The sequence below is a fragment of the Temnothorax longispinosus genome, chromosome 1, assembly GCF_030848805.1.
Source record: "Temnothorax longispinosus isolate EJ_2023e chromosome 1, Tlon_JGU_v1, whole genome shotgun sequence".
In the NCBI taxonomy this organism is placed as follows: Eukaryota; Metazoa; Arthropoda; class Insecta; order Hymenoptera; family Formicidae; genus Temnothorax; species Temnothorax longispinosus.
Window position 1 is genome coordinate 23373439 of NC_092358.1, and position 26208 is coordinate 23399646.

General features: G+C 36.4%; 4 protein-coding genes and 1 long non-coding RNA gene across 18 annotated transcripts; 2 read left to right on the forward strand and 3 right to left on the reverse strand.

Moving 5' to 3' along the window:
• Positions 1 to 127: 127 nt before the first annotated feature.
• Positions 128 to 10960, forward strand: LOC139819277 (uncharacterized). 9 transcript variants are annotated; one of them, XR_011733668.1, is made up of 12 exons: positions 128 to 264; positions 348 to 441; positions 525 to 564; positions 2794 to 3021; positions 3113 to 3276; positions 5217 to 5325; positions 5907 to 6178; positions 6249 to 7660; positions 7736 to 7956; positions 8374 to 8528; positions 9311 to 9554; positions 9704 to 9843. It is a non-coding gene; the product is annotated as an uncharacterized lncRNA (long non-coding RNA). The 9 variants fall into 9 exon arrangements; XR_011733676.1 differs by lacking the exon at positions 128 to 264 and adding an exon at positions 10821 to 10960 and having other exon boundaries at positions 353 to 441; positions 9794 to 9965; XR_011733677.1 differs by lacking the exon at positions 128 to 264 and having other exon boundaries at positions 353 to 441; positions 6249 to 7250; positions 7349 to 7660.
• LOC139818826 (odorant receptor 85c-like) lies at positions 455 to 3244 on the reverse strand. 2 transcript variants are annotated; one of them, XM_071787815.1, is made up of 8 exons: positions 3128 to 3244; positions 2779 to 3042; positions 2183 to 2528; positions 1481 to 1711; positions 1174 to 1287; positions 1076 to 1108; positions 817 to 972; positions 455 to 746 (listed from the first exon to the last, which is right to left on the reverse strand). In XM_071787815.1, exons 2-8 carry the CDS (start codon positions 3030 to 3032, stop codon positions 696 to 698), a joined length of 1185 nt encoding a protein of 394 aa, XP_071643916.1. In that variant the 5' UTR covers positions 3033 to 3042; positions 3128 to 3244; the 3' UTR covers positions 455 to 695. The 2 variants fall into 2 exon arrangements, with proteins under 2 accessions (XP_071643916.1, XP_071643921.1); XM_071787820.1 differs by lacking the exons at positions 1076 to 1108; positions 3128 to 3244 and having other exon boundaries at positions 459 to 746; positions 2779 to 3032.
• LOC139819055 (odorant receptor 10-like) lies at positions 3874 to 6254 on the reverse strand. Its single transcript, XM_071788203.1, has 6 exons — positions 5933 to 6254; positions 5259 to 5610; positions 4694 to 4924; positions 4511 to 4618; positions 4283 to 4438; positions 3874 to 4014 (listed from the first exon to the last, which is right to left on the reverse strand). The coding sequence occupies exons 1-6, from the start codon at positions 6187 to 6189 to the stop codon at positions 3964 to 3966; spliced, it is 1155 nt and encodes a 384-aa protein (XP_071644304.1). The 5' UTR covers positions 6190 to 6254; the 3' UTR covers positions 3874 to 3963.
• On the reverse strand, positions 8557 to 15990 carry Etf-qo (electron transfer flavoprotein-ubiquinone oxidoreductase). 4 transcript variants are annotated; one of them, XM_071787590.1, is made up of 8 exons: positions 15856 to 15990; positions 14730 to 14837; positions 14296 to 14644; positions 13886 to 14192; positions 13554 to 13795; positions 13078 to 13472; positions 12289 to 12510; positions 8557 to 9392 (listed from the first exon to the last, which is right to left on the reverse strand). In XM_071787590.1, exons 1-8 carry the CDS (start codon positions 15887 to 15889, stop codon positions 9229 to 9231), a joined length of 1821 nt encoding a protein of 606 aa, XP_071643691.1. In that variant the 5' UTR covers positions 15890 to 15990; the 3' UTR covers positions 8557 to 9228. The 4 variants fall into 4 exon arrangements, with proteins under 4 accessions (XP_071643691.1, XP_071643681.1, XP_071643660.1 ...); XM_071787580.1 differs by having other exon boundaries at positions 14730 to 14840; XM_071787559.1 differs by having other exon boundaries at positions 14730 to 14840; positions 15820 to 15925.
• On the forward strand, positions 12383 to 26057 carry LOC139819113 (uncharacterized). 2 transcript variants are annotated; one of them, XM_071788299.1, is made up of 5 exons: positions 12383 to 12523; positions 19415 to 19663; positions 24072 to 24947; positions 25160 to 25363; positions 25766 to 26057. In XM_071788299.1, the coding sequence occupies exons 3-5, from the start codon at positions 24125 to 24127 to the stop codon at positions 25789 to 25791; spliced, it is 1053 nt and encodes a 350-aa protein (XP_071644400.1). In that variant the 5' UTR covers positions 12383 to 12523; positions 19415 to 19663; positions 24072 to 24124; the 3' UTR covers positions 25792 to 26057. The 2 variants fall into 2 exon arrangements, with proteins under 2 accessions (XP_071644400.1, XP_071644410.1); XM_071788309.1 differs by lacking the exon at positions 19415 to 19663.
• Positions 26058 to 26208: the final 151 nt, after the last annotated feature.

The window sequence follows — 26208 nt, forward strand, 5'->3', positions numbered from 1 at the left end:
CGAGGGCGCTATTTGGTAGCTTCCGGAACGGGAAAACTCCCTGTCGCCCGTTATTGCCGAGTGATTTACTTTAATAATGCAAGGAAATAGGAAAAAGTTGCGGCGTGCCAGTGCAAGAGCAAAAATCGCCAGAATGACCGTCGTCGAGAGAAGTTTCTGAAAGTAGCGAACATAAGTTCCAGCCATAAGAACATAGTGCTGAATCTTCGCGAATGATCGGTCGAGATGCATAAGGAAATGCAACAGGCAGAAGATAAATCATATGTAATTTTGATTTGGTTGTGAATTTAAAGTGATTTTGGATCGGCAATCTATATGCTGATATATTTATGTGTCTACTGATACAGATGTCTATATCTGCCCTGAACGAGAGAATTTTAATAAAAATTGAAAACAATAAGCATTTTTTTAAATAGAACTTTGTACGATAAAAATGGCGAGGTAAATACTACTTCATATATTTTTAAATCATAAGAACATTTAGCATGTATATAGATATATATCTCTTCATCTCGTTCTCGAAGTTTACAAAGAGATAAGCGGAACGTGTAAGCAATGATAAAAGTGAGTAAAATTATATGAAAATAAAATATTTACGTAGCACATAATCACTTAAAATAATACAATATATGTATATAATATGCAAATATGTGTACATGTTTATATAGACTTTGCAAATGATATATTTTTGTTGATCAAGACATTGCAAGCAGCACCGATACGTAAGACGCAGAAGCTTTCAGAATCTGAAACATAATATCGTTTTACATTTGAAAGAATCTTGTGGTTTAAAAGACAGGATTTTTAATATCTTACACTCGCAAAAACTTCCAAAGACAGATCGTTAAATTTCCCGATTGTTAAAGTCAATCGCTTCTGTGATCTTAATATTAAAATTAATAAAATTCGACTTTCGCTGGGCTTCGCATTATACCAAAGAGCCTCATAAGCTGCTTTTGCGACTGACTTGCTCTGCAAAAAAAAGAGAAAAAACTAGCAATAAAATCGTGCCATTCATGAAATATTTAAGCAGATTGTTTGCGAAAAGAATCTGGCTTTCTAAAGATTATATTACCATGCTGAAAAATTTGTATGATAAAACAATTGTCTGCAAAGTAAAAATTAATTTTTATACATATCACTAGTATTTATGGCAAAGTATTTAATCTAAACCTTATTGCTAAGATATTCTCCAGCAAAGCAAAAGATGAACGCTTCCAAAGTGATAGCGATATAAAAGAACAGGGACTTCAATAACATGATGTACCCTTCGTTACCTTTGATAGACTGAAACGTTGAAAAAAGATTTTACGTCATTTAACGTATACACATGTACATATCGAGTTTATAATTCACTTATAGCTATGTATATTATTATATACATACATATATATATATATATATATATATATATATATATATTATCTACATATGTATATCACTTATCTAGCGCGATATATTTTTATTTAAAAAAACTCACTATCACGATCACGAATGCTATGCAACATATAACTAACGTGTTCGTAAGAAACTGCATTAGTGCAATGTAAGAGAAAAGATTCTCGATATTGTCTGAGAACGCAATGACATTTTGATGTTTGCGAATAACTGCGCTCTTCGCGTCCTTATATGATTTATATTCGCAGTCTTTTGAGAAGAGTTCGAGTAACCCTCGGCACACAATGTCTATTTGCCCGCTTATGTGAATTATCTAAAAGTTTAAGTCACTTTGAAAAACGGACAAAATTTTCACATATACACGGAGAGAATTTTTTGTTATATTTTACCCTTAAATTCACTACAAACTTGGGACAACTTGGCAACCAAGAAATTTTTAAAATATACAAAAGACCTTTTACAAACAACGTGGTAAAAATTACCAAGCAGATTGGTAAATTTTGAAATATTATTGAAATTTCCTAGATATATTTTAGTAAAATTAATCAAATTAATCATATTTTATATTTTAATGTAATAGATATTAATATTTTTTATTATGGTGAATATTAATCAGAATAGCTCGCATAAAATTCTTGGTGAAACATGTTGTCCCACAACTATCATGATTTCAGGGTAAATTTTAAGAGAAAATTCTCTCCGTGTACAGATCATCGCATTTATACGCTACTAAATGATAGTTAATACAAAACATTCATTAAAAGATCAAATGAAAGAAACTTACCAGTGTTATAATCAGTGCGTCCAGCATCCCAATTACCGAGGCGTTGCTCAACAACTGTATAAACTGAATGAACATGACGATTTCGTAAACAGGAGAAAATTCGTAAACGAAAGGGAATTCCATCTTAAGAAAGAGCTGATTCTCTCCTGTGCCGGACCCGTTGTTGCTGTTAAATTCCATTATGACGGAGACGTAGATCACAACGGCTATCGAATACACCCCGATAATTAACATCGCGCAACGATGAGAAAGAATTGCTTTATTCGTCATGGTGCGCACGTTGAAGGCGACGGTGCCGCAGTTGCGCCAGTCTTGCGACATCAATGTCAAAATGTCGTTAAACAATCTGAAAAGATTGTTATCTCTCCACATCATACAAACTAATTAGTCTGATTGCAGATTTCAAAGTACATAAAAAAAAAAATTGTAACTACAAATTTTTTATGGACAGGAAAACGGGATTACTATAGTTTCCAAATTCTTCTCTGTCATTTTTCTATACCTTAAAAAAAGGACGTCAAATATTGACGAATAACTATTCGATGGTATTACGCAAAAGTTCAGCTTGTGTCGAAATAAATAACGGAATTTCTTACTTCTGATTCTGCCAGAGAATAATCAGCTTCAAGCAGAGCAAACTGTAAGGCAGCGTGGTGCTGACGCTGTCCACTAGATCGAGAAAGTTTGCGGTTTCGATGCAGACGACGATGTATCTGAACTGGAATGTTTGAGCGAGACCTAAGGAGATCGTCCACAAGGTCCGATATAAGATGTTGTAAGATCCCGGCCAAATCCCGATAGCGCGCAGCCCGAACTCAACCAAGGGGCTCACGGTGGACGTAAGATCCATTTTACGTTAACTTTAACATAAAAACCGTATTTGGCGCGTTTGACAGTAAGCTTCTCTTAATGCCGCCCTTTTAATAGCAGCCGTCGAAAAGTTACCACGTCGCAACATCGAGTAATCCTTAAGAATTCCAGAGGGTTCGTCGCCCAGGCATGAACCTGGCGATCGTCGACCAGTCGAAATTATTCATCGCACACATTACGTGGCATATTATAAGAGAGGAAAAGTACTACGGCTATGATTTCAGGTTTGCCGAAGGAAAAATAATATATCATAGGTAACAAGTTTCGTGCTCCTCCACGTCGAATATCTCCAGGTGTGCGATCGCAATGTTATTTGCTTTAAAAATGCAAAAGGTGCGTTTCGGGTAAGCTTGTGCATCGTGATGCGCTACCGAGTTATAATCGAAAGTAAGATGGAGAACTTCGCAAGGGAGGGAGTCGGACATCTTCGACACAACCGATGCGCGAAGCGTGACGCAGTGTTCTGTGTTCAACCACCAGTGTGCAGTGTCAAGAGTGGATGTTTCAAGTTGCTTTATATCTAGTGTGCTGTGTGTATTATATGTGCTGTGTCCTTAAATTTATTACTTCATAATAGACATTAATCAATAGACTTATTTACTCAAGAGAAATGCTGTGATTGATGTTTCTTGCAATATATTTTATGTTACCGGACAAATAATTTTGTTATAAATAGGCCTCTCTTTGTTCTCTTTTTCTTTATTAATCGATGGACTTACCTCTATTTTGAAGGCAAAATAAATAGCGAGAAACGAATAAAGCCGCACAAAAAAGTACTTTTGCACATATTTAAATATTCGTTTATACAATTCTTTCTATACATTAGTTAATATTTCGATTCGAGGCGTTTATTGCACCGCAATAGTTTAATTTTCATCTATATTTGTACAAGATTTTTACAGTTTTGTGTTTCAATACATGGCGTGTAACACCGACACATAAGACGCAGATGCCTTCAGAATCTACGAGAAAAAGACATGATATTAATTTTGTTGTTTAACAATTAAATTTCATAGTTTTGTAATTATAAAGAGAGAGTTAATTAGTAGAAAGCATGAAATAAATATTGAAACAAAAATTGAATCTTCTTTACCAAGAATCTTGCTGGCTAATAAAAGTTATCAATTAAATTACGAAAGTAATGTTTAATTCGTAGCACTTAAATATCATATTTACAATCATATCACTGCTATCATTAATTAAAGAAAACGAAAATCTCAAAATTCTTACGCTCGTAAAACCCTCCAAAGATAAATCTATGAATTTTCCGGCTGTAATTGCCAATTCCTTCTGAGATCTCAATATTAATAAGAACAAAATTTTACTCTCCGTAGGCTTTAATTCGTACCAAAATGAATTGTACGCCGCCCGATTTATAGTCTTGCTCTAAGACAGAGAGAAATAAGATATTAACACGATGTGAAACTTCGCAATTCTTCTCTTACTCTTTTTTCTCACCTTGGAACTGAGATATTCGCCACTGTAGCAAAGTATAAACGCTTCCAAGTTCACGACGGCGTAATAAGGTAAGATCTTCATCATCACGATGTCGGGAGAGTTTAACGACTACGGTTCAGAGACGGATTCTTCTCGAACAAATCGTAAAATTCTGTTCGAGACGAGCGTATCGGGAATACTCACAGTTACAATTACGAATCCGAGGAAGCAAATAACGAACGTGTTTGAGAGAAACTGCATCAGTGCCATGTAACAGAATACATCCTCGATATTATCCGCTAAGGCAATAATCCTTTGATGTCTATTCACGACAGATCTCAATGCGACTATACGCGAGTCGCGTCTGTCCTCGGCAACAGGGATCTCCAGCAATTCATGACACATTACGTCGATCTGACCGGCGATGTGGAGTATCTAAAAGTGATGACCCAAAATTGTCCTGAAAGCTATACAATCTGTCAACGACTAGGGCACGTTAGGGATCTGTTAACTCAATCTCCGTTGACACAGAATTCATTTTCATTGCGAAGTTTCGTTAACAATCACGCGTTATATTGATAACGCTAACGTAACAAACATCATTATGTTAACGTTAACAATATAATATCAATATTTGTCATTAATATTTATATATGTTAGCGTTTAAAAAAAAAATTAAAACAGGGGAGGAGTGAAATAGTGACTGAATAAAATTGGGCTTTTTCAGGGAGAAACGCAACGCGCTCTGATCGGTTTGGAACCAACTTACGAACGTCACCATGAGAGCATTCAGCATTCCCGCTACAATTGCCGACGTGAATTGCAGAAGAAATTGCGTAAGCATGACAATTTCGTAAAACGGCGACGCACTGCACTTGGACGGCAGTTTCATTTTAACAATAAACCGCTTCTCTTCGACAAGTTGCTCAGAGCCCGCGCTCTTTTGAGCGATCACGTCACTCGCCCCAAATAAAAGTAGCACGATTGTATATGCACCGATGCTGCATTTCGAAAATCGATGGGATAAAATCGCTTTGTTCACCATCGGCTGCAGTTTTGATCGAGTGGACGCGCACTCGTTCCAATCTTCGGCCATCATCGTAAGAATATCATAAATAATACTGGATAACACGGCATATATACACGCAGATTATTAATAAACACAAACTAAGAGCAGTAATTAAATTTCCAGAAAATTAAATTCCACTCGAGAAAACCTCGATTCAATTTTCTAAAAAAAAAAACATGTCTAAGGTAAAATCTGTCGCGATGTAACATGTTTAATGTTGAACAGTTTTTTCATGACCAGGTGTCAAATTAACTGTTTCGCTATAACACATTCAACCTCGAGTTAAAAAAAAATATTTAGTTAGTTTTAAATAGAAATATTCACGCATGTTCATTCCTTATTCACCAGTTGACAACATCGCTAACAAGTCTTACCGCCCGTTCAGCCAGAGAAGGCTCAACTTCAGAAACAACAGGCTGTTCGATAAGCACAGACTCATAGAGTCCATGAGGTTTGGCAGAGTATCGGAACCGATGTGAGCGAAGAGGTACCAATACTGCAAGAACTGCGAGGCAACCATCGCCATCGTCCAAACGACGCGCATCAGGTATCTACACGAGGAATCCGGCCAAACGCCGATCAGCCGCAAAGTGAATTCCATCGGACCGCCGATGGTGCTCGTAGGTATCATTCTCTCCCTCTTTGTCCCGTGCTTCTCGATTAATTGACTGATTCCGACAATTGTTACAGCTCCGACCGCACCGGCCGTCTCTCCGGTCAAAACCGACGTAGATTCGCAGTTCTATCACGTTTCTTCCGGAAAAGAAGACGGACCCCTTCCTGATTAAGCGCGACCAGCCGTGAGTCACGTGCTTGCGTACACCGGGCACTGATATATCGGGTGGAATCTCGCGGCTAGCTAAACGCCATGTTACGCCGTAAAAACTTTCCACGAGGCCTGATTGATCTCATGGAGGCAGCGGATAAAGTGCTGCTTGCAAACGACTACCGTCCAACTGCAATTATCTAAGACCATTACACGAGACGTAAATGTATAACGACCGCTTTGACTATCAACGGAGAAAGGGACGTAAGAGATAGAGCAATCGAGCGATAGAGCGATTTCGTCGTGCGCTCGCGACACCGCCGACGAGATATCATGAGACGTTTGCTTTAAAAATGCACGGTTATAATCTATCTAATCGTTCCGCGGACTCTCGGGCAATCATGTGGAAAATTAAAATACAATTGTCCGCGGATAATGAAATATAATGGCGAGCCATAATAGTTCAATTTGTCGCATCGCGTCTGCTATACATCATGGAGGACTCGCTCGAGCGACGCTTTCGCATCAGCCGCCTTATCATTTCGTTCTGACAGATTAATATATCAAAACAATTTTTTTAATGCGTTCAAAATTAATTAAAGAAAATGTAAACTTCGTGTTTTTTTTTTAACATGTGTACACGTATTTTTTTTCGTTCTTTTGTGTGAAAATGTGAACTGTGAACTTCATAGCTTTTTCAAACATATATTTTTTTTTTTCCTTTTGCAACCGGCAGAAACAATTTTTCAGGAAGTATTTCCTCGGCTACGATCTGAAACAGCTGCAGTAAGTAAATAAATATCGTTGGGCTTGCAATAACTCACGGCTGTGAGAATTCCAGTACCTCCAGTTCCATGATGTAACGTGACAATTTTACAACGCGCATGCAGCGGCAGCGGTTACTTCCGCTCCTGAAGTTATATCACGTAATAAATTTTATCCGTATCAGCGACAGTGAATGTGCCGCACGAGCGTGGATGTATATAAGATTCGCTCATATCTCACGTAAATGTATGCACTGCAGTCGTTTTGAGAGAAAAACGTATCGCTCAAAACAATACCTTCCGAGGAGCGCAATAAACAGGCGTCATCTCCGTCACATTTCTCCAACTTTCTGAGAGAAAATAAAAAGAGCGCAGATGGAACATAAAAATTGTAACGTTACGCGTGTCCTCGATGAAAATCGACTCGATTCCACGCCCGACGAAAAATTGCGATGATATCTCCCCGCTGTACGTTCTTGCCGCATATTTTGCAAGCCAACGATCCGGCCTTCGCTCGATATTATTAAATTCACTTTTCGAGAAGATAAACCACTCGAGAGGATAAATCGCAGGTAGGTATACCGACTTTTACGCTCGCTGCTCGTTTCAAAATGCGTCATAATCATTCCTATAAATCATCCTTGCAGTTAAGTTATTGCAAACTGCATACGTTTGGTCATCATCCGCGGTCTCACAGGAAATCATGATGCCGGTAGAAAGGTGTTGGCGAACAAATACGAAATAATGCGAGTCATAAAAATTTACGCGACCTCTGGGACGCGAATTTCAGTAGAAAAGCAAGATTGAACAATATCGAGTCGTCGATATGGATGAAAATGTGTTTTATCTATAAATCCAGAATAAAAAGGTGAGCATGCATCTATATTGAACATAAACATTTTTAAATGAATATTTTTTTTTTTAATTTTCTATACACTTTTGTTGTAGAATATTATATTTATTTTAAATCCAGTTCTAAGATTTTCTCAGCGTAATAATCCACCTTTGTGAATTTTATGTTGTTCTAATTTTTGAATTTAATGTTAGAACTTCGATATAATTTATAGAATCATAGCTCTTCTCCAATGAGTTACAAAAGCGCGAAATAAGTTTCAAACGAAATCCTGATGATTTAATATAATAGAAAAATAGAGATTCTCTCTCTCGAAGGATACCGAAGAATATTTTTTTACATTTATAAAAATCATAGGGAATATAGCTTCATATTTTTGTTATACAAAGACTGTTTTTCTAATTTAATCACGAATGACGATATACTTTTCAGTAGAATTTTTAAGACGCTGAATCTTCTAGTCTAGAAAATATCAAATAAAAATTTTGTGCTCATGGGAACTTGAAGAATATTCATCGCCGCCATCATCCTGATATCTTCTGGAAAAAGAATTTGGATTATTACTGTGGAAGAGGACGATAGCAAAGGTAGTAGCAACAATTACATGGCATTGAATTGGATTGTACATATGTATATTTCGATTCGCCTCTCTGTATAAAAATATAATATAATATACAAATTGATTTATACAAACTCTATCAAAAAGTAATAACAACAGCACTGTTACGCAATCGCTTCGGAAGCGTTTCTCTTGCGTCTCTCCGAGAGAAACGTTTCATTTAATAAAAGCCCCTCGCAAAGAGGGAGAACACAAAGATATTTCCGAGATTTTCATCAAATTAATGTACTCCCACGTGATATTCTTTCAAATTGATCAACGATGCATTTCAATAAATATTATCTCAGCAAAGGATAAATTTTGTAAATTGTCCCAATGGGGTCGAAAAGTTATATATCTATATATATCGATGATATATATAATGTCACGAAATTGGTCGTATGTGCGCCAGCAGCAATGGAAAGATATATCGCTCGTTTCTAACGAATCGGGATTAATCCGTAATTGTATTGATTCATTCGAATGGGAAATAATTACACCGTTCGTATTTCAATTTCAATAATTAGACCGTTATAACAGCATGCGATCAAAAATGTGATTACCATGCCGCAATACGTTCATAGGTTTCGTTGAAAAGCATTTAAAACCAACATTAAACGGTAAAATAATGTGGACCATCGAATATTCACGCAATCAACCAATCGATGAGTTGATCGATTGATATATTTTTACATGCCGTTGTAAGCTGGCCCGCCGCCACCCTCCGGCACGACCCAATTGATGTTCTGGCTCGGATCCTTGATGTCGCAGGTCTTACAGTGAATGCAATTCTGCGCGTTGATCTGCAATCTTTCGCCGTCTCCGCTTTCCAACGGCACGAATTCGTAGACACCTAAAACCAGATTGCACACACGTGTTTTGGACCTGCGGAACAAACTGCCCTCACACATCTTCCTCTTCAACGACTACAATGGAGAGTTGGAGAAATATCTGAAAACCACCGAGCGTCTCCCTGGCTTGCTAAATCATGAAAATTATTACCAATTGTAATAATGTAAGTAACTAACTTAACTTTCCAAGTTATAACTTATTCGTGAAAACTGGCTGTCCTACGTCCGGCTGTCCTACGAAAATGCTAATAATGTCGCAATGCGCGGGATGATTTATTCAACGCGATTTATTCAGCAGACGCATATATTCTAGGCACTCTGCGGAGTGTGAGATTTACGCCGCGAAGGTCACGACGTGCCCTCGGCCAGACAGTCGATAACCCGGTTCCCCACCATCTTCCAGACGGCGCAGCTATCCTGTAGGAAAGCTCCCAGACGAATTCCTCGCCGATGCCCCGACTCGCCAGGCCCGTGAAAGGAAACAGGGAGACGCACCCCGGAGACGGGAGGGAAAAGCCCGGGAATGAAGAAGGAATACGTCGTAAAAATCAAAGGTGGATGTTCACGAAACAATGGTGAGAGGGCAGACGCATAAATTTGTCTGGTTCGAAGGCGTTTATGTGACATAATAGGATATCTACACAAGCTTTCAGCCGCAAAGTTTAAATTAAAAAAAATGCCCCTTGTTATAATGTTGCAGCACTGATTTGAACAATATAAATTTAAAGTTTTAAACCAATCACAGGAGACTTTGAGGATTTAGCAAAAATGATAGAAGATTCTTTCGTATAAATTTTATATAAATTCCTAATAAAATTTTAATTCTAGAGTTCCACAAATTAAATTCCAGAATATTTAATGGTAATTAAAAAATTACAAATTATAACTATAACAAAGTTAATCTTAAATTCATCAATAAATCTGTAAATTAATCACAGTTACTTGCTTGTACGAACACGCTTAATATTATTTTTTGCAACATAATATAATGAGTCTTTCATTCTTAATTATATATCTCTAATTCCATCCTTCGTGTTTGAACGATATTAATTTTACGAACTACGAATGTACGAACTACGAGTGTGTGTTGAATTTCTCATTCTGTATAACTTCTACGAAATTATATTATTAAATTTAACAGCAATTACAGTGTGCGCCTTGTGTGCGCGATGCAGGATCATATTACCGTCGAACTGTAAAATTTATATTTGCAAAAAATATAAGTTAATAATAAAAGCAAAAATATATTCAGATTAAAATTATCTTCGAAGTTTTTCAGATTAATAATCAATATAAATATTGTAATTTATTTCTCCTATAGAAAATAATTACTTTTTATATAAATAATATACTTTACTATAATAATAAGATAAATTTTCAAAAATTGTTGCTAACAAAGAATTGTTGATTATTTGTAACATTGTTTCAAGATTAATATAATATCGGAAGATTCTGAAGGAATAGAGAGAGAAAGGACAAATCGACAGCGAGGTTGTTGGCCGGAGCTCCAGGGCGCTGTTCGATTTTGGGGATTGAGCTTGGTCCGGGGTTGTCTAGCCATGCGGGGGTTGTCCGGGTGGCTCAGGTTCAAGGACACAACGGTCGATAAACCCCCGACAAGACTGGAAAAGGAAGAGAGGGTGGAGACGTGGCTCGAGAGCGGAAGTGGAAGGAGCTGGATTGCCTGCAGACTGCGAAAATTTATTGCGAACGAAATTGATCTCTCTTCATAACAATACCCTTCGAATATTGAATAATTTTGCATCAGCTAAATTTTTCGTGGAAAGCAAGCAAATGTTTAAACAATACGGAAATGAAAATGTTAAAAATTCAATAGATTCGTGCAACAGATACATTGTATTTTACTTTTTACTCCAGCAAATTTTAATGACAGATTTGGATTTAACTTTTATTAAGATATATAGTAGGCAATTTATTATTATTATTATTATTATTGTTGTTATTATCTTGGAAAAAATGCAAAAAATTGCTTTAAAATTATCTGTAAAAAATATCTGAAAATGAAATAGGACACGAGCGGCATAAAATTACGAGAGATAAATATCAAACTCTGCAATGCGGTAAGTACACTACTCATTCATCCTTAACATAATGAATTTCTCCGTTTGCGCCAACAGAATAAGACCAGTGAACAAATTGATATTAATATTAATGAGTACTTTCTCTCTCCCAGCATTTATGAGAGAAAAGCATTTCATGAAAGACATTATATTGTAATTTTCAAATCATGCAGTCGAATAAATAAAAAATAACTACGAAAGAAGTTATATATATAGACATTATAAAATAACAATATTAAAAATGCGGCAAATCAATATGTAATTATTAATTAATGATTTAAAAATAATTTTATAAAAACTGTTTTGTATTTAACATATTTCTGTCAAAACTGTAACACTGAAAAATTAGCCTTTGTACTAAAAAAAATAAAACATGCTCATGAGAAAGAATAAATACTACTAAAGATTCATAAAAATTGAATATTAAAAAATAGGAGATAATGAGACAAATCTATAAACGTGATATATAGTCTCATATTTTATTCACGATTCTAGAAATGTATATCTTTTTGCGATATAAATTCACTGAATGCATATACGCGCGAAAACATATATCAATTCGTTAAAATTAATTTATTGAACACAAGAGTGTTTAATTTAAAACAATTAAGTTTTTTCAGCAACCGTCATAGATTATATAAATAATAAATATATACTCGATAAATTAAAACTATCTATAAAGTTCATTATGTCAATCTATTACACGATTGCAAAAGTAAAGTATATCTAACATACAATCAAAGAGAACTCATAAACATTAGTAGACACAATGCATTATTAAAACGATAAATGATAATCATGCAGTAAATTGACTTACCAGCAGGGCAAAATCGACCTTCCGGACCAGCAAATTCAGCTAAGTTTCTCTTTACTGGAACAGTGTCGTCCATCAAAGTTAAATGGGCTGGTTGATCAGCTTCGTGATTGGTACCAGTTAGAGCTACTGATGACAGAAGATCGAATGATACCTCGTTATCCGGTTTAGGATATTCTATCGGCGTCGATTTAGCTGCGGATTTTAACTTCTTATGATCAGGACCTATGAACACACGGTACGAAAATGTTTAAAATACCATTTGAAAAATCACAATTTATTTTAACTAATGACTACATAACTTAACGGCTCGAATTTGATTCAATTGTTTAATAATTCTAATTTTATAAAAAGGACCATGTTTCTTGCCATTGTCAGCCTCTTATATGACTGTGTTTCATATAATGTATCTCAATGTTATCAGTTTTTAAGTTTCATTTTATTCTAAGCAATGTATTATTTATTATTTAGTTGTATTCGTGGAAAATAGTATGGTAAATTAATTGCATCACACGATCAATCATTAATCTTATACTCGTAAATTCTATTTTAGTACCGAAGAAGACTAATTGTAAGTGAAGTCGAAACATTTACCTTATATTCATTACATCTATGTATAAAATTTATTTCTAATGTAATATCTTGAATTTAGCCCGTATTGTTGATCCATTATTCCCTCATATTGCTTTGCATAAAACGAGCCTAATATTTCAATAATAGCATATTTGAAATTAACATTTGTAGTATTTTTCCAGAAACCTCTTAAAAGGTTCCTGTATAATCTTTTCTTACCTCCGTGGGATAAAGTCCACGGCTCCTTTCCGCCTAGTAACATGGAGAAACCAGAGTACATTAAACCGCCGTAAAGTCCAAGAGAAGAGTGGAAGCTGGGCCTCATATTTCTTACGGCCTTCAATTCTTTATAGATCCAACTACTCTTTATTTTGTCAGTGTATGTTTTCGGCTCTAAGCCTTTCGTTGGTGAGGTGTTACTTTCCGCGTCTATGATCGCTTCAATAACGCTTTCTGCAGCTAACATGCCACTTTTCATAGCATTATGAGTTCCTTTAATTTTGGGCACATTTAGAAAACCTGCCGTACATCCAATAAGGCAACCACCAGGGAATTGGAGTTTGGGAATAGATTGGAATCCACCTTCCACTAACGCTCTAGCGCCATAAGCTATTCTAGAATTAAGAAGAGTAGAGAAATACGTAGAGAATACGAAACAATACGTGCAATTAAAATTTCGTATTAAAGATTCCAACCTTTTCCCTCCTTCAAACGTTGGTCTAATACTAGGATGCTCCTTAAACCTCTGAAACTCCTTAAATGGAGATAGGTAAGGATTGGTGTAATCCAATCCTACGACAAAGCCTACTGCAACCAGAGGTGTTTCTTCATTCAAATGATATAGAAACGATCCGCCATATGTATTCCTATTAAGTGGCCAGCCAACCGTATGCTCCACTGCTCCGGGTCGATGTTTGCTTGGCTCTATCTCCCAAACCTTTCAAAAAAATATCATACTTTAGAATATAAAACATTTTATATTTATATAATTTTTAAGTTTGTTTAGGTGTAACTCAATGATAATTACTTCTTTCAATCCGAGGCCGTATGTCTGCGGCTCGCAATCTTTCCGAAGATTCAATTTCTTTGTTAATTGTTTCGTCAGATGACCGTGACAGCCTTCTGCAAATATGGTACATTTTGCATGAAGTTCCATACCCCGTTCGAACGTCTCTTTGGGCGAGCCGTCTTTAGCAATACCAACATCATTTGTGGCCACTCCTTTAACGGATCCGTCCTCATGATATAAAATCTCTGCCGCTGCATAACCAGGATATATCTCGACACCAGTAGCTTCTGCTTGCTCGCCAAGCCATGTCACTACATGGCCTAATCTACATACAAAAATATAAATTTTTACAATGGGGACAAACGTATACAATTTACAGTATAACCATTCATGGATCTATATATGACTCGCGTTAAATTTAAATTTACCTTACTATATAATTCCCATGATTATACATTGGCATCCCCTTGAAGATAGGTATAGATATCCTCCTCTTTTCCGTGAGAAATGCAAATTTATCTTCCGTGACAGGAGTATTTAACGGCGCCCCTAGTTCCTGCCAATTTGGAAAGAGCTCGTTCAGGGCAATCGGGTCCAAGCAAGCGCCACTGAGGATATGGCCACCGATCGCAGATGCCTTTTCAACAAGAGTAACCCTGAGTTCCTTGCCATGTTTCTCAGCCAGTCTACGGGCCTGAATAGCTGCCGATAATCCCGCAGGACCACCACCGACAATTAGAATGTCGGTTTCGTCCACGTATCTCTCCATGTTCACACCTGGCAGATAAAGAAAAAAACATTCTCAATGCATTATCCGTATTGTTTTGATGAATGAGAAAAATCGAAAGAGAGAGAGACATACCTTTCCATCTTGAGTCCGTCTCCCTGGGTTTCACCGTATAATGAGTGGTGATCTCAGGAAATTTCGCGTCCGAGTAAGTCCTCTGGAAAATCCTTTGCAGCCTCTGTACTACTAAAATGCAACCAAAATTAAACTAGAACATGCAGGTTCCTGTACTCTAAATTAGAACATTTTATTGTGTATAATGTACATACAGTAAACGCATTATATTTGCATGTAAAAGTACACACGGATGAAAGATAAAGAAAGTTATATATTAAAAAATTTTGAATTTATATATCTCAAATTTTCCAAATTTTATTTCGAATTATTGGCGCATATGCGCAGTCACGTGTAACTCTTATATCGACATATCGATCACGAAATTCTAACTTTGCAAAATTTCGCGTTTTTGCACAAAATCGTCTTTTTTTTTTGTTACAACAAAACAAATCAATACTTTTTTCTCCTGTTTTTCTTTTGTTTGGAATAAAAATACGTTTCTACTGTGGCAGAAACAAAAATTTATTTCCTCGAATAAGTTCTTTTGCGAGCTTTCAGCGCTTAAAAATATAAAAATTACAAGTTCTTGCACTTTAAGGAAAGAAGAACCGAGATGGAATGTGCAGAGTTAGTGCAGAAGGTGGACCTTAAGCAGTTAAGAGATATTTATATATCGCGGGATCAAAGGGCACTTATGTTTGTCTGTCACGTAACGCAACCGCTCCGAGATTAAACGCTCGATATTGATGAAATAAAAGACAAAGGCATCAAAAATACAAATTAAATAACACCACTGCATTTATTCCAGGCAATAAACTTATTAACGGAATAGCGCAGACGCGATTCAACAATCGCGGAAAATGAGCGACAAAAAAATATTTACGTACGATCACAAATACATTTTTACGATACATTGAACGCGTCCTTTAAACGACGTTACATAACGCGCGATATATTTTATAAATTTCGCTAATCGCCTCATTGCCTCTCTCGCGAAATGTTATCGCTAAAGGCGAACGATCGTTCATTCTTCGAAAACGGAGCAGTTAATTCTAAACGATACGTTCTTTTTTAGTCGAGTTGTCAATACGTCGCGATAAGGTTATACATGGCTGAAAAATCCTGATTACGTCGACGCACTTACTGGTGCCGGACGCATTGAATATCGCGAAAGCCATAATCAATCGCGCACAGACAACACACAACTACCGATCGGCACGATCGGCGATTTGACAATTACAAATGAAAAAAAAAAAACAAAAAAAAATGGCACATTCGCAAAATGTCGCATGTCCGAATGACATGCAACGAGAGGAAATATTCTAGTCTACGATGATATCTATGAACAAAACTAAAGCATGCAATAGCAATTCATAGCAAAAACGAGAAGCAATATCAGTCTACAATACAAAAATACCTACGATATAAGAAATAGATCTTAAAATAAAAAACCTGTAACGTAGTAAATAATACAGTCAAGGATAGGGGAATCGGACAGGGCATAATCGTGGTCCTCAGACTTTTGCCCATAGGCTGTTTTTAAATCATGCAATGACAGCAGAAGCTGTGGCGACGATTGTTCGGACACAGTGCAATTTCCAAATTTTGGAGGCTTTATTATGCTATACACCGACAATATTTTATATAGCTGCAAGAACGTGGGGCTGTGTGGGTGATCGTTACACCCTGCGGCTTGACGAATGGTGCCAAAGAATTTCTAGAAAAATCGTACGTACATGTACATTTATTTATTGCAAGTAATTATTGTATTAAAAAAGTCATTATAAATTGGAAAGATAAATTACCTGTGTCGCAAGTCGAACGCGCATTTTCGAAGTGCTGTCTAACACAACGTGCCGTTGTGTTAACTTTGGACAGGCCCTCGCATTCCCAGCATGTTGGATGTCAAGGTTGAATAGAGCTGCGATGTATGGAGGATTGACTCCTATTCTCGGGCTCATCCTCCTTTCTATAGTGTATGTGACATAAATTATACCTAAAATATAGATTTTTACCCGTCTAGACTAGAGCCACAAGTAGGATCATCCTCCAGTCTAGAACGGGTATAATGCGCACAATTTTGTAGTTCTTTTCCGTCACGTTATATGCACGATTTTTTGGTCCTCTTCCGTATATTACACGATTTTTTTTTCCAAAGAGAATCAAAAAATCGTGGACATAGAAAAAAATCACCTATAGGATTCGGTAAACAGCCAAAACGCGCGCGGACATGATATCACTCTCATTCTCTCTGGTGCGAGCAGTCCTTTTGTAATTTGCTTTTTACTGCTCCGATTGTAAATAATGCGAAGCCGACGGTCGGTCGAGGGGAAAACTACGCCATGTTTTGGTGCAGGTTGCAGCCAGCAATGCCAGCATTATACAGAGGTGATGGTCTGTACAGTGGCGCAGGGTTTTATCAAAGAATCTTATTGATTCTTTGTACCTCAGTGCTAATGCCCGGTAAGATAAAATCTGATTATGAATACCAGCCTGTGATTGGTTCATAACATTTTAAGATTGTACTTAAGACGAGCTTAAATATAAGATCTGACTATAAATACCGGCCTAAGGCCCGGTCTACAATGGATGTCGGAAGTCGGAGTCGTAAGAAATTGACCAATCACAGTTCATTATTTTTTGACCGCAAAGAGAATAATAGATTGTGATTGGTCAATTTCTTACGACTCCGACTTCGACATCCATTGTAGACCGGGCATAATAAACTTTGATTGGCCAATTCTTACTACTTACGACTTACAACACCCATTGTAGACCGGCCCTAAGGCCGGTATTCATAGTCGGTTCTTATATTTAAGACCGTCTTAAGTACAATCTTAAGATGTCATTAATCAATCACAAAGCCGTATTAGCATCTTAAGACATTACTTAAGATGGTCTTAAAATAAGAACCGACTATGGGCCTAAGCAGAATGGCTGTCTTGGCAGTGTTTTATGCCTTAAGTCTTCGTCTTATGTAATGCAGGCATAAGGGCCTAAGGGCCTAAGCAGAATGTCTGTCTTATAACCTTAAGGCGGTGTTTTATGCCTTAAGTCTTTGTCTTATGTAACGCACAATACTGTGTTAATGTTTCCTGTCTTGTGTAATTATACGTCGCGTATACTACACAAGACAGGAAACATTAACACAGTATTGTGCGTTACATAAGACAAAGACTTAAGGCATAAAACACTGCCTTAAGGTTATAAGACAGCCATTCTGCTTAGGCCCTATGAATACCGGCCTAAGACGATCTTGAAATAAGATTCGACTATGGCTACGGTCAACGTGACGCTACAAATGCTTCGAAGCATTCCTCTTCTCTTTTCTTTCAATGAAAAAAGAAAGAGAAGAAGAACGCTCCAAAGGAGAATAATCGACTGTGATTGGTCAACTTATTGCGACTCGTATTAGGCGCGTTCAGTAGACCAAACCGCTGAGTAGCAGTCAAGCTGCAATTTTTGCATGGATGCTAGAAACTAGAGTTCCTATAATAAGAGTTAAGCCCCTTGCACAATGCCAGGCAACAGGCAATAGGAACAGGAAATAACCAAAAAATCGTTAATTACAACCTAAAAAATTCAAATGCTATGATTGGTTGGCAATAGGCAATAGGCACAGAATTTCCAACGTGACGGAAACTCTGTGTCTATTGCCTGTGTCACTGTTTATTCTGCATTTATACATGATTTCTTATTTCTATTCCCTGTTCCTATTGCCTGTTGCCTGGCATTGTGCAAGGGGCTTTAGGACAAACCGCCGCCATGTTCAGCCAAATGATAGCTTTGTCTCACTCCCACTAACTTCTTGGCTGAAACATATGGCGACCATGATAGCTTTGTCTCACTCCCACTTACAGCTTGTCTCACTCTTATAGCGAATTCGGACGATTGCACTAGTGCACACTGAGTGCGCACTAAAGGCTTGTTTATAATATATTCTTAGATTTAAAGTCGCTTAAATACACATTTAAAAACTTTTTAGCCAATAAAACAATCTGTAATATCTATATGGATGCTGTACAAATTATTTTATAGACTAAGAAGTATTTAAGATGATCTGTAAATATATAACAATTGATTAAGAACAAGCCTTAGTGCGCACTCAGTGTGCACTAGTGCAAGCGCCCGAATTCGCTATTACTAACTTGGCTGAAACATATGACGGGACCAATCAAAAATCGTCACCACATTGGCTTAAAGGTGAAATTTCATGGGCAGTGAAAAGCAGCAGCAGATCGTACTGATTGGCTACAAAATAGAGAAGTTCTCGAGTTTCTAGAACTCCTCTATTTTATAGCCAATCAGTACGATCTGCTGCTGCTTTTCACTGTCCATGAAATTTCACCTTAATGGCTCCTGCACACAGGACGCGGCAGCGCGGCAATGCGGCAACGCGGCACCGCGGTAACCAATTACCGTCTTGCCTTTCCGTTCTACTTCTGAAAGTAGTACGGAAAGGCAGATGGTGATTGGTCACCGCGTTGCCGCGTTGCCGCATTGTCGCGCTGCCGCGTCCTGTGTGCAGGAGCCATAAGGCTGAGTTTCCACTGAGCGCGTCACGCGTCGCGTCATCCAATCAAAACATCCCATTTCGATCCCGTCACAAGAATGTAATGAAATGGGATGTTTTGATTGGTTAACTTGTGACGACGCGACGCGTGACGCGCTCAGTGGAAACTCAGCCATAACTCTTATTATAGGAACTCTACTAGAAACCAGCGGCAGCGTCAAGAAAATGTAGTGGGGGGAAAAAATTCCCTTGAATTTTGCGGTACGCATGAGCAAGAAAGTGCATTCCTCATTCAATCTTACCGCGTTTCAATAAGAGTTAAGAAGCTTTTTACGAAGTCTGCGTGGGCTTGGAGAGATCTCTATGCGATAGATATTGATTTTTATTTCTTGGAGAGGAAAGCCTTGTTCAATTAACTATCAGCACCTAATACATAAAGGTATAACAAAGTCTAAATTTATACTTTAATTTATATATTAGATTATCTTTTTTTTAATGATGCAAAAAACGATATATATTTAAGGTAGTCCCTTCATTCGCACGAATTGAAAATTTCAGATAAATATGCAATGGAAATTTTTTAATTAAATTAAATTGTTGTGTATGTGTATCGATTTTGTACAGTAGTTTAGAAATATATACAAATTTGCTAATACTAAATTGGAGTTGCTTCGCACGAGGTTTTCGTTTGTATGAGAGAAAATGGCGGTAGATATATACCGTCGATGCCACGTGGCCGTGATGTTGGATCGAAAAGTATATTGCGACAAAAAAAAGATAGCCCTGGTGGAAAAATATCTCAGAATTTTTCATATTATTAATCAGAGAGATGATTGAGAGCGGCCACGCCGGCGATTTAGTGATGAATATACTGAAATTTTGGATGATAACACCATCACACAATATATGTGCTTCATCATCATCAAAACCGCGCGCCACACCATTTTCTTTCATACAGGCTGCGCGTCTTAAGTTCATCTTTAAATACTCATCCATAGCCAATAATGAAACGAGAGTTATACAGCATCTAAAAATAAACAGAATAATAAATTTCTTTCGCCAGTATAGAATAACAATCAAGTAATTTCTTTAAATCGACCGTGACTGGCAATAAATAACGTAAAATCAGGAATGGCTATAGGAGTCAGACGCAGTTGTTAGTGCGTAAAAAACTTAAGCGATTTCATCAATCGAATATATATTCAAACGTTTCGGCTCGGGATTGAGCCATCTTCAGTGAAATATATAGAAAAGTTAATAGTTACTCCCATTCTTCTTGTTGGATCGGTGAGTTTCGAGATTGAAAGATCCCAAAAGACAACATTGACTTTCGAATTACTGTCTGTAACAGATCCAAATCGAACAATGATATTCAATATTTCTGTCAGTATTATCTTAATTCAAGTCAATTAACGAGATGTGGTTAAACTCACCCGATATAGCAAAAAAGAACGAGAGTATTACAAAGCCATACAGAGTACCCTAACAGCATTAATATCCTGTATATCTATAGAATATACTGATGTACTTAATATACTGAGAACATCCTATAATATCTTATACTGTACGATATCCTCTGAACATTTTCAGAATATACATTTGCTGTTAGGGTATATATAACGAGTCTTCCGAAAAGATATAACATTCGACTCGTAATATATTTATCATTATATATATATATATATATATAACGAGTATATATATAACGAGTCTTAATGATAAATATATTACGAGTCGAATGTTATATCTTTTCGGAAGACTCGTTATATATACCCTAACAGCAAATGTATATTCTGAAAATGTTCAGAGGATATCGTACAGTATAAGATATTATAAGGATGTTCTCAGTATATTAAGTATGTACATCAGTATATTCTATAGATATATATATATATATATATATATATATATATATATATATACATATATATATATATATATATATCAAACAAACATGTTCGTTTGATTTCGTCTCCGCATAGAATGTTATATCTTTTCGGAAGACTCGTTATATATACTCTGTATGGCTTTGTAATACTCTCGTTCTTTTTGGCTATCGGGTGAGTTTAACCACATCTCGTTAATTGACTTGAATTAAGATACTGACCGAAATATTGAATATCATTGTTCGGTTTGGATCTGTTACAGACAGTAATTCGAAAGTCAATGTTGTCTTTTGGGATCTTTCAATCTCGAAACTCACTGATCCAACAAGGAGAATGGGAGTAACTATTAACTTTTCTATATATTTCACTGAAGATGGCTCAATCCTGAGCCGAAACGTTTGAATATATATTCGATTGATGAAATCGCTTAAGTTTTTTACGCACTGACAACTGCGTCTGACTCCTATAGCCATTCCTGATCTTATTTTATATTTCGGGAGTCCAATACTCATTATTTTAATAAATAACGTCTTTCCGACATTGAAAAACTGTGAGCCAACTTGGTTTGTCAGATTCACCCCACACAAGCACACTTTTTCCTGGGGATATCTCCAGGATATATAGCGATATCACATTGGACATATTGCGATCCCATAGATTGATTGATTGATTGAGCTTTATTAGCCTTCTCGGCTATTTTTTACATAAAATATCCTTAAATTAATTCCTCTACATGAGGTACAATATATTCTCTTTAACCTACGTTTAAATGGTTCAATTCTTTCGCATTGCTTAATTTCTATCGGTAGCGCGTTAATTCAAACCTTCATAAAATAGACTTTTCTGTGCGCTTCTCGTCCTGCGATATTGAATTCTAATATTCTCAGCCTACCTCCATTTGCCGTCCACTCACATTTCCTACTATTTCTATCCTATTACTTAAATGTTTTGACATTATGCCTCTTACTATCTTAAAAATAAAAATACATAAATTGTACATTAGCCTCTGTCTTACATTCATAAACTTAAGGGTTTGCAGCATCAATTCTACCTTTGTATATTGCGAGCATTGCAGTATGACTCTCATGGCACGGTTTTGTCCCACTTGCAGTCGATTCAGTTGCGTTTCACTCATGCCTACTAACATCGTTGCGCAATATTCAAAGTGAGGCGCTATGATAGACTTATACACAGTACATCGAGTGTACGCCGATATATCATTTCCTATTCTATTCAGAAAACTCACTTTTTTTCCCTATTTTCTTTAACATATAATCACAGTGATTCTCCCAACGGACTTTACTATCGATCATTACACCCAGATGTTTCGTTATCTCGACACGCTCAATTATAGTTTCATCCAAACTTTTTACTATTATGTCTGTTTTTATTTCTTTCCTTATACTTCTAACTATCATATATTTGGTTTTATCTGCATTCATTTTTAACATATTCACATTCATCCATTCTTCAAGTATACCGAGCACCATATTTAGTTTTATTTCTAATTTCTCACAACTTTCTCCTGTTACACTTGCGGTCGTGTTATTTGCAAATAATCTAAATATACTTCCCTCCAGACAGACTTTAACTATATCATTTATATACAAAATAAACAATAGAGGTCCTAAAACTGATCCCTGTGGCACGCCATATACTGTCTCAATTATTTTAGAACATATATCATTGAATCTAACTTGCTGCTTTCTATTACTTAAATACGATATTATCCATACCACTCCTCTTATTCCATACTGATATAATTTTTCCACTAATCTTACCCTATCTATTGTCTCAAACGCTCTCCTGAAATCCAGGAATAACACCACCACCATTTTTTTCTCCTTAATTATCAACTTCCATTCCTCGATAAAACTTTGAATTGCTGTCTTACACGACTGCTGTTTCCTAAATCCCGATTGGTATTCGGTTATTATTTCATTGTCTTCTAGAAATTTTTCCAACTATTTTTTTACAACTAACTCTAATACTTTTTCATATATCGGTAACATATTAATCGGTCTATACTCGCTCGCTTTTTTTGGTTTGTTTACCTTCGGTATCGGTATTATCGTGGATGTATCGTAGATGTCCTACGGTTATTGTGATCAAATATTTGAACATATTGCGATCCCTCGGATACCTGGTGGATGTTGCAATATCTTGTGCTGTGTGGGACACAGCACTTTTTTCGGATCAATCAACGAGGCATTATTAATTTCGACCATAGGGTTTTTGTCAGTTGATGTAATTTCTAAGTTAAATAGTTTTAAATTTTTATTGCGAAAAATATTACCCCAGCCAGAGTTTGAACCTGGAGCCTCCCGTATACATACAACATAACATTGAATGTTCATATCGAAAAGACGTTATTATTGCCAGTCACGGCCGTCGATTTAAAGAAATTACTTGATTCTAAAGATAAACTTAAGACGATATTAAATATGTATAAGTGAGAAATTGTTGAGCAGCTGTGCTGCGATTTCGATGAGACCGAGCTAGCAATTTTTCCGGTTCCCCGGGCCTCCACCTACACACACACACACACACACACACACACACACACACACACACACACACGGAGAGACGCTCTGTCTATTCGTATGACGAGTTCGTCTCTTTGCGGAATTTCTTGCACAGTTCATCAGATGTACTTAAGACGATCTTATACATAAGATTTGACTATAAATATAAACCGGCCATAAAAACAACTCACTTAACTAATTATCTCATACTTTTTTTATGATTTTGATTGAGTTAATATATTAATAAAATGGACTTTTCCAATACAATAGAATAAATTTTGTATCCTTTATCAAATTTTATCTTTTAGCAGAATAGAAATGTTTATAACAAAGATTGTAGTTATACTGCAGATTTACTTTTTTTATTTTAATCGAAAACTAAATTACAATCACGTAACTTTTTTATCGTAAATTAAGTTTTTCTTTTTTTTTATAGGACAGAAATTCCATCACACATCAACTAGAGTTTATTAAAAAAGAAGAGATACTATGGAGTATATTGGAGGATATATGGAAGATCGATGGCGGTTTACTATTACTGATTTTAGTAGGATGTGCGAAGATTGGGTTTCCCATGTGCGAAGATCCTGGAAACATTACGGTTCCAAACGGCACGATGACAATTTACAAGAAACATTGAATGGATCCTTTCCGATGATCAATACTTACGAACATTTCGACATTTCGGCAGAAGCGATTAGTAATTATATGTTTGATTCTGATGGCCTCATTGATGTACACGGAGGGTCCAAGCGGAAAGAGAAGTATCAAACAGTAGTAGACGAAGAAAAAGAAGAAGAAGATCGCGAGAATGAAAAAGCAGCCAGGAAGGAACTGGAAAAGCGGTTCTGTGAAATCTGCCGAAAGAAATTTAGCTGTCAGAAACAGTACGAGAATCACCTAGCCTCGAAAGCTCATAAAAAGAAGATTCTGGACCAAAAGAATAAAACCGTAGCAACCGTTTCTAGAAATAAAGAACGCAGAACTACAAAGAATGTTGTCGGTTTCAGCAAAGAAAGGATTAATTCGATTTCTTCCAGTACTAATCATCAATTATCGTCGCCGTCCAGTTATATTCCGCGCCGTCCTCTTATCTTGAATGGTCGATACATGGACGTTCATATATGTTGTCTGTTCTGCGACGAACGTAATCAATCCTTAGAGTACATTATGGAACACATGGCGAAGAGTCATTCGTTTGTCATACCTGATTTGGAGGACTGCGTGAATCCAATAGGCCTGTTATTGCACTTGGCAGAGATAGTTTATTTTAATTTCCAGTGTATTGATTTCGATTGTCGTGAAGAGTCAGGTAGATAAATAACTATTATTTAATCAACTACTTTTTTCGTTATATTTAATTAGAACCTAATTTTACCTAATACCTTTGTTGTAAACGTTCTAAAAATAAATTTTGATTAGAATTAAAATAAAAAGAGTTAAATTAGAAAATTGAATTAAACTGAAAGAAAAACCACAGTTTAAAAAACTACGAATTGAATTAAAATTTGCATATTTTTACAGGAAAGAAATGGAAAAGTTATAACGCAGTGAGGATGCATATGATTGCTAAGGGCAAGCGCCACTGCGAGATATTCTTCGTTGACTATATCGACATTTTTTATGATTACACCAACCGTCCAGACGACGAGACTGCTGAACCAGAAGAGTTGTCGAAAGTTCACGAAGCTAATTGTAAGCTGCTGGAATCATCAGACGTTAACAAGGGTAAGCAACCTTTGACACCTGGCAGGTTTATGAATCGTGCTTTGTTCGATAAAATTAAGCGGTATAAGCAAGACCTCGAAACAAAGAGGAAACTGAGAAACAGCATCAAACAAGCTACCTTGGCTACGTACAGGACTACTATGTTGAGGCTATCTACATCTTGTGCGTAAGATAGCCTCAACATAGTAGTCCTGTACGTAGCCAAGGTAGCTTTTTTGATACTGTTTCTCAGTTTCCTCTTTGTCTCGAGGTCTTGCTTATACCGCTTAATTTTATCGAACAAAGCACGATTCATAGGTATAGTTAATAATTCAAAGTTCATGTTTTTTTGAAGAGTCATGTACCATTTCGCAAGTGAGAAATTTATCAAATTTCTCTTTTTTTTTCAACGGCACTATATAGCTCAAGATCAAGCCATGGCCTCCTGAAGTTCGGTCTGTATAAAATCCGAGGCCTCTCTTCTGCTTTCTTAGAGATACACTCTCGGCGGGTTGCCATTAACCCTTCCGAGAGGTGGCGATCAAATAAAAACCGACGGATTTTCGGTCGGATTTGAACTCGGATCTTCAGCTCATTAGACCAGCGCATATCTTTCTGCGCCATGATCGCCACCTGAAGTCAAGACATGTTTCCGGACCATTTCCCAATATATATATATATATATATATATATATATATATATATATATATATATATATATATATACATACATATATATATATATACATATGTATATATATCGTATTTTTAATAAAAACGTATGTAAATGATTAAAAAATATAATGCACTGCACATATAAAATGAAGTTGATTATTCTTATACTATTACATTTTGTTATTCTATAC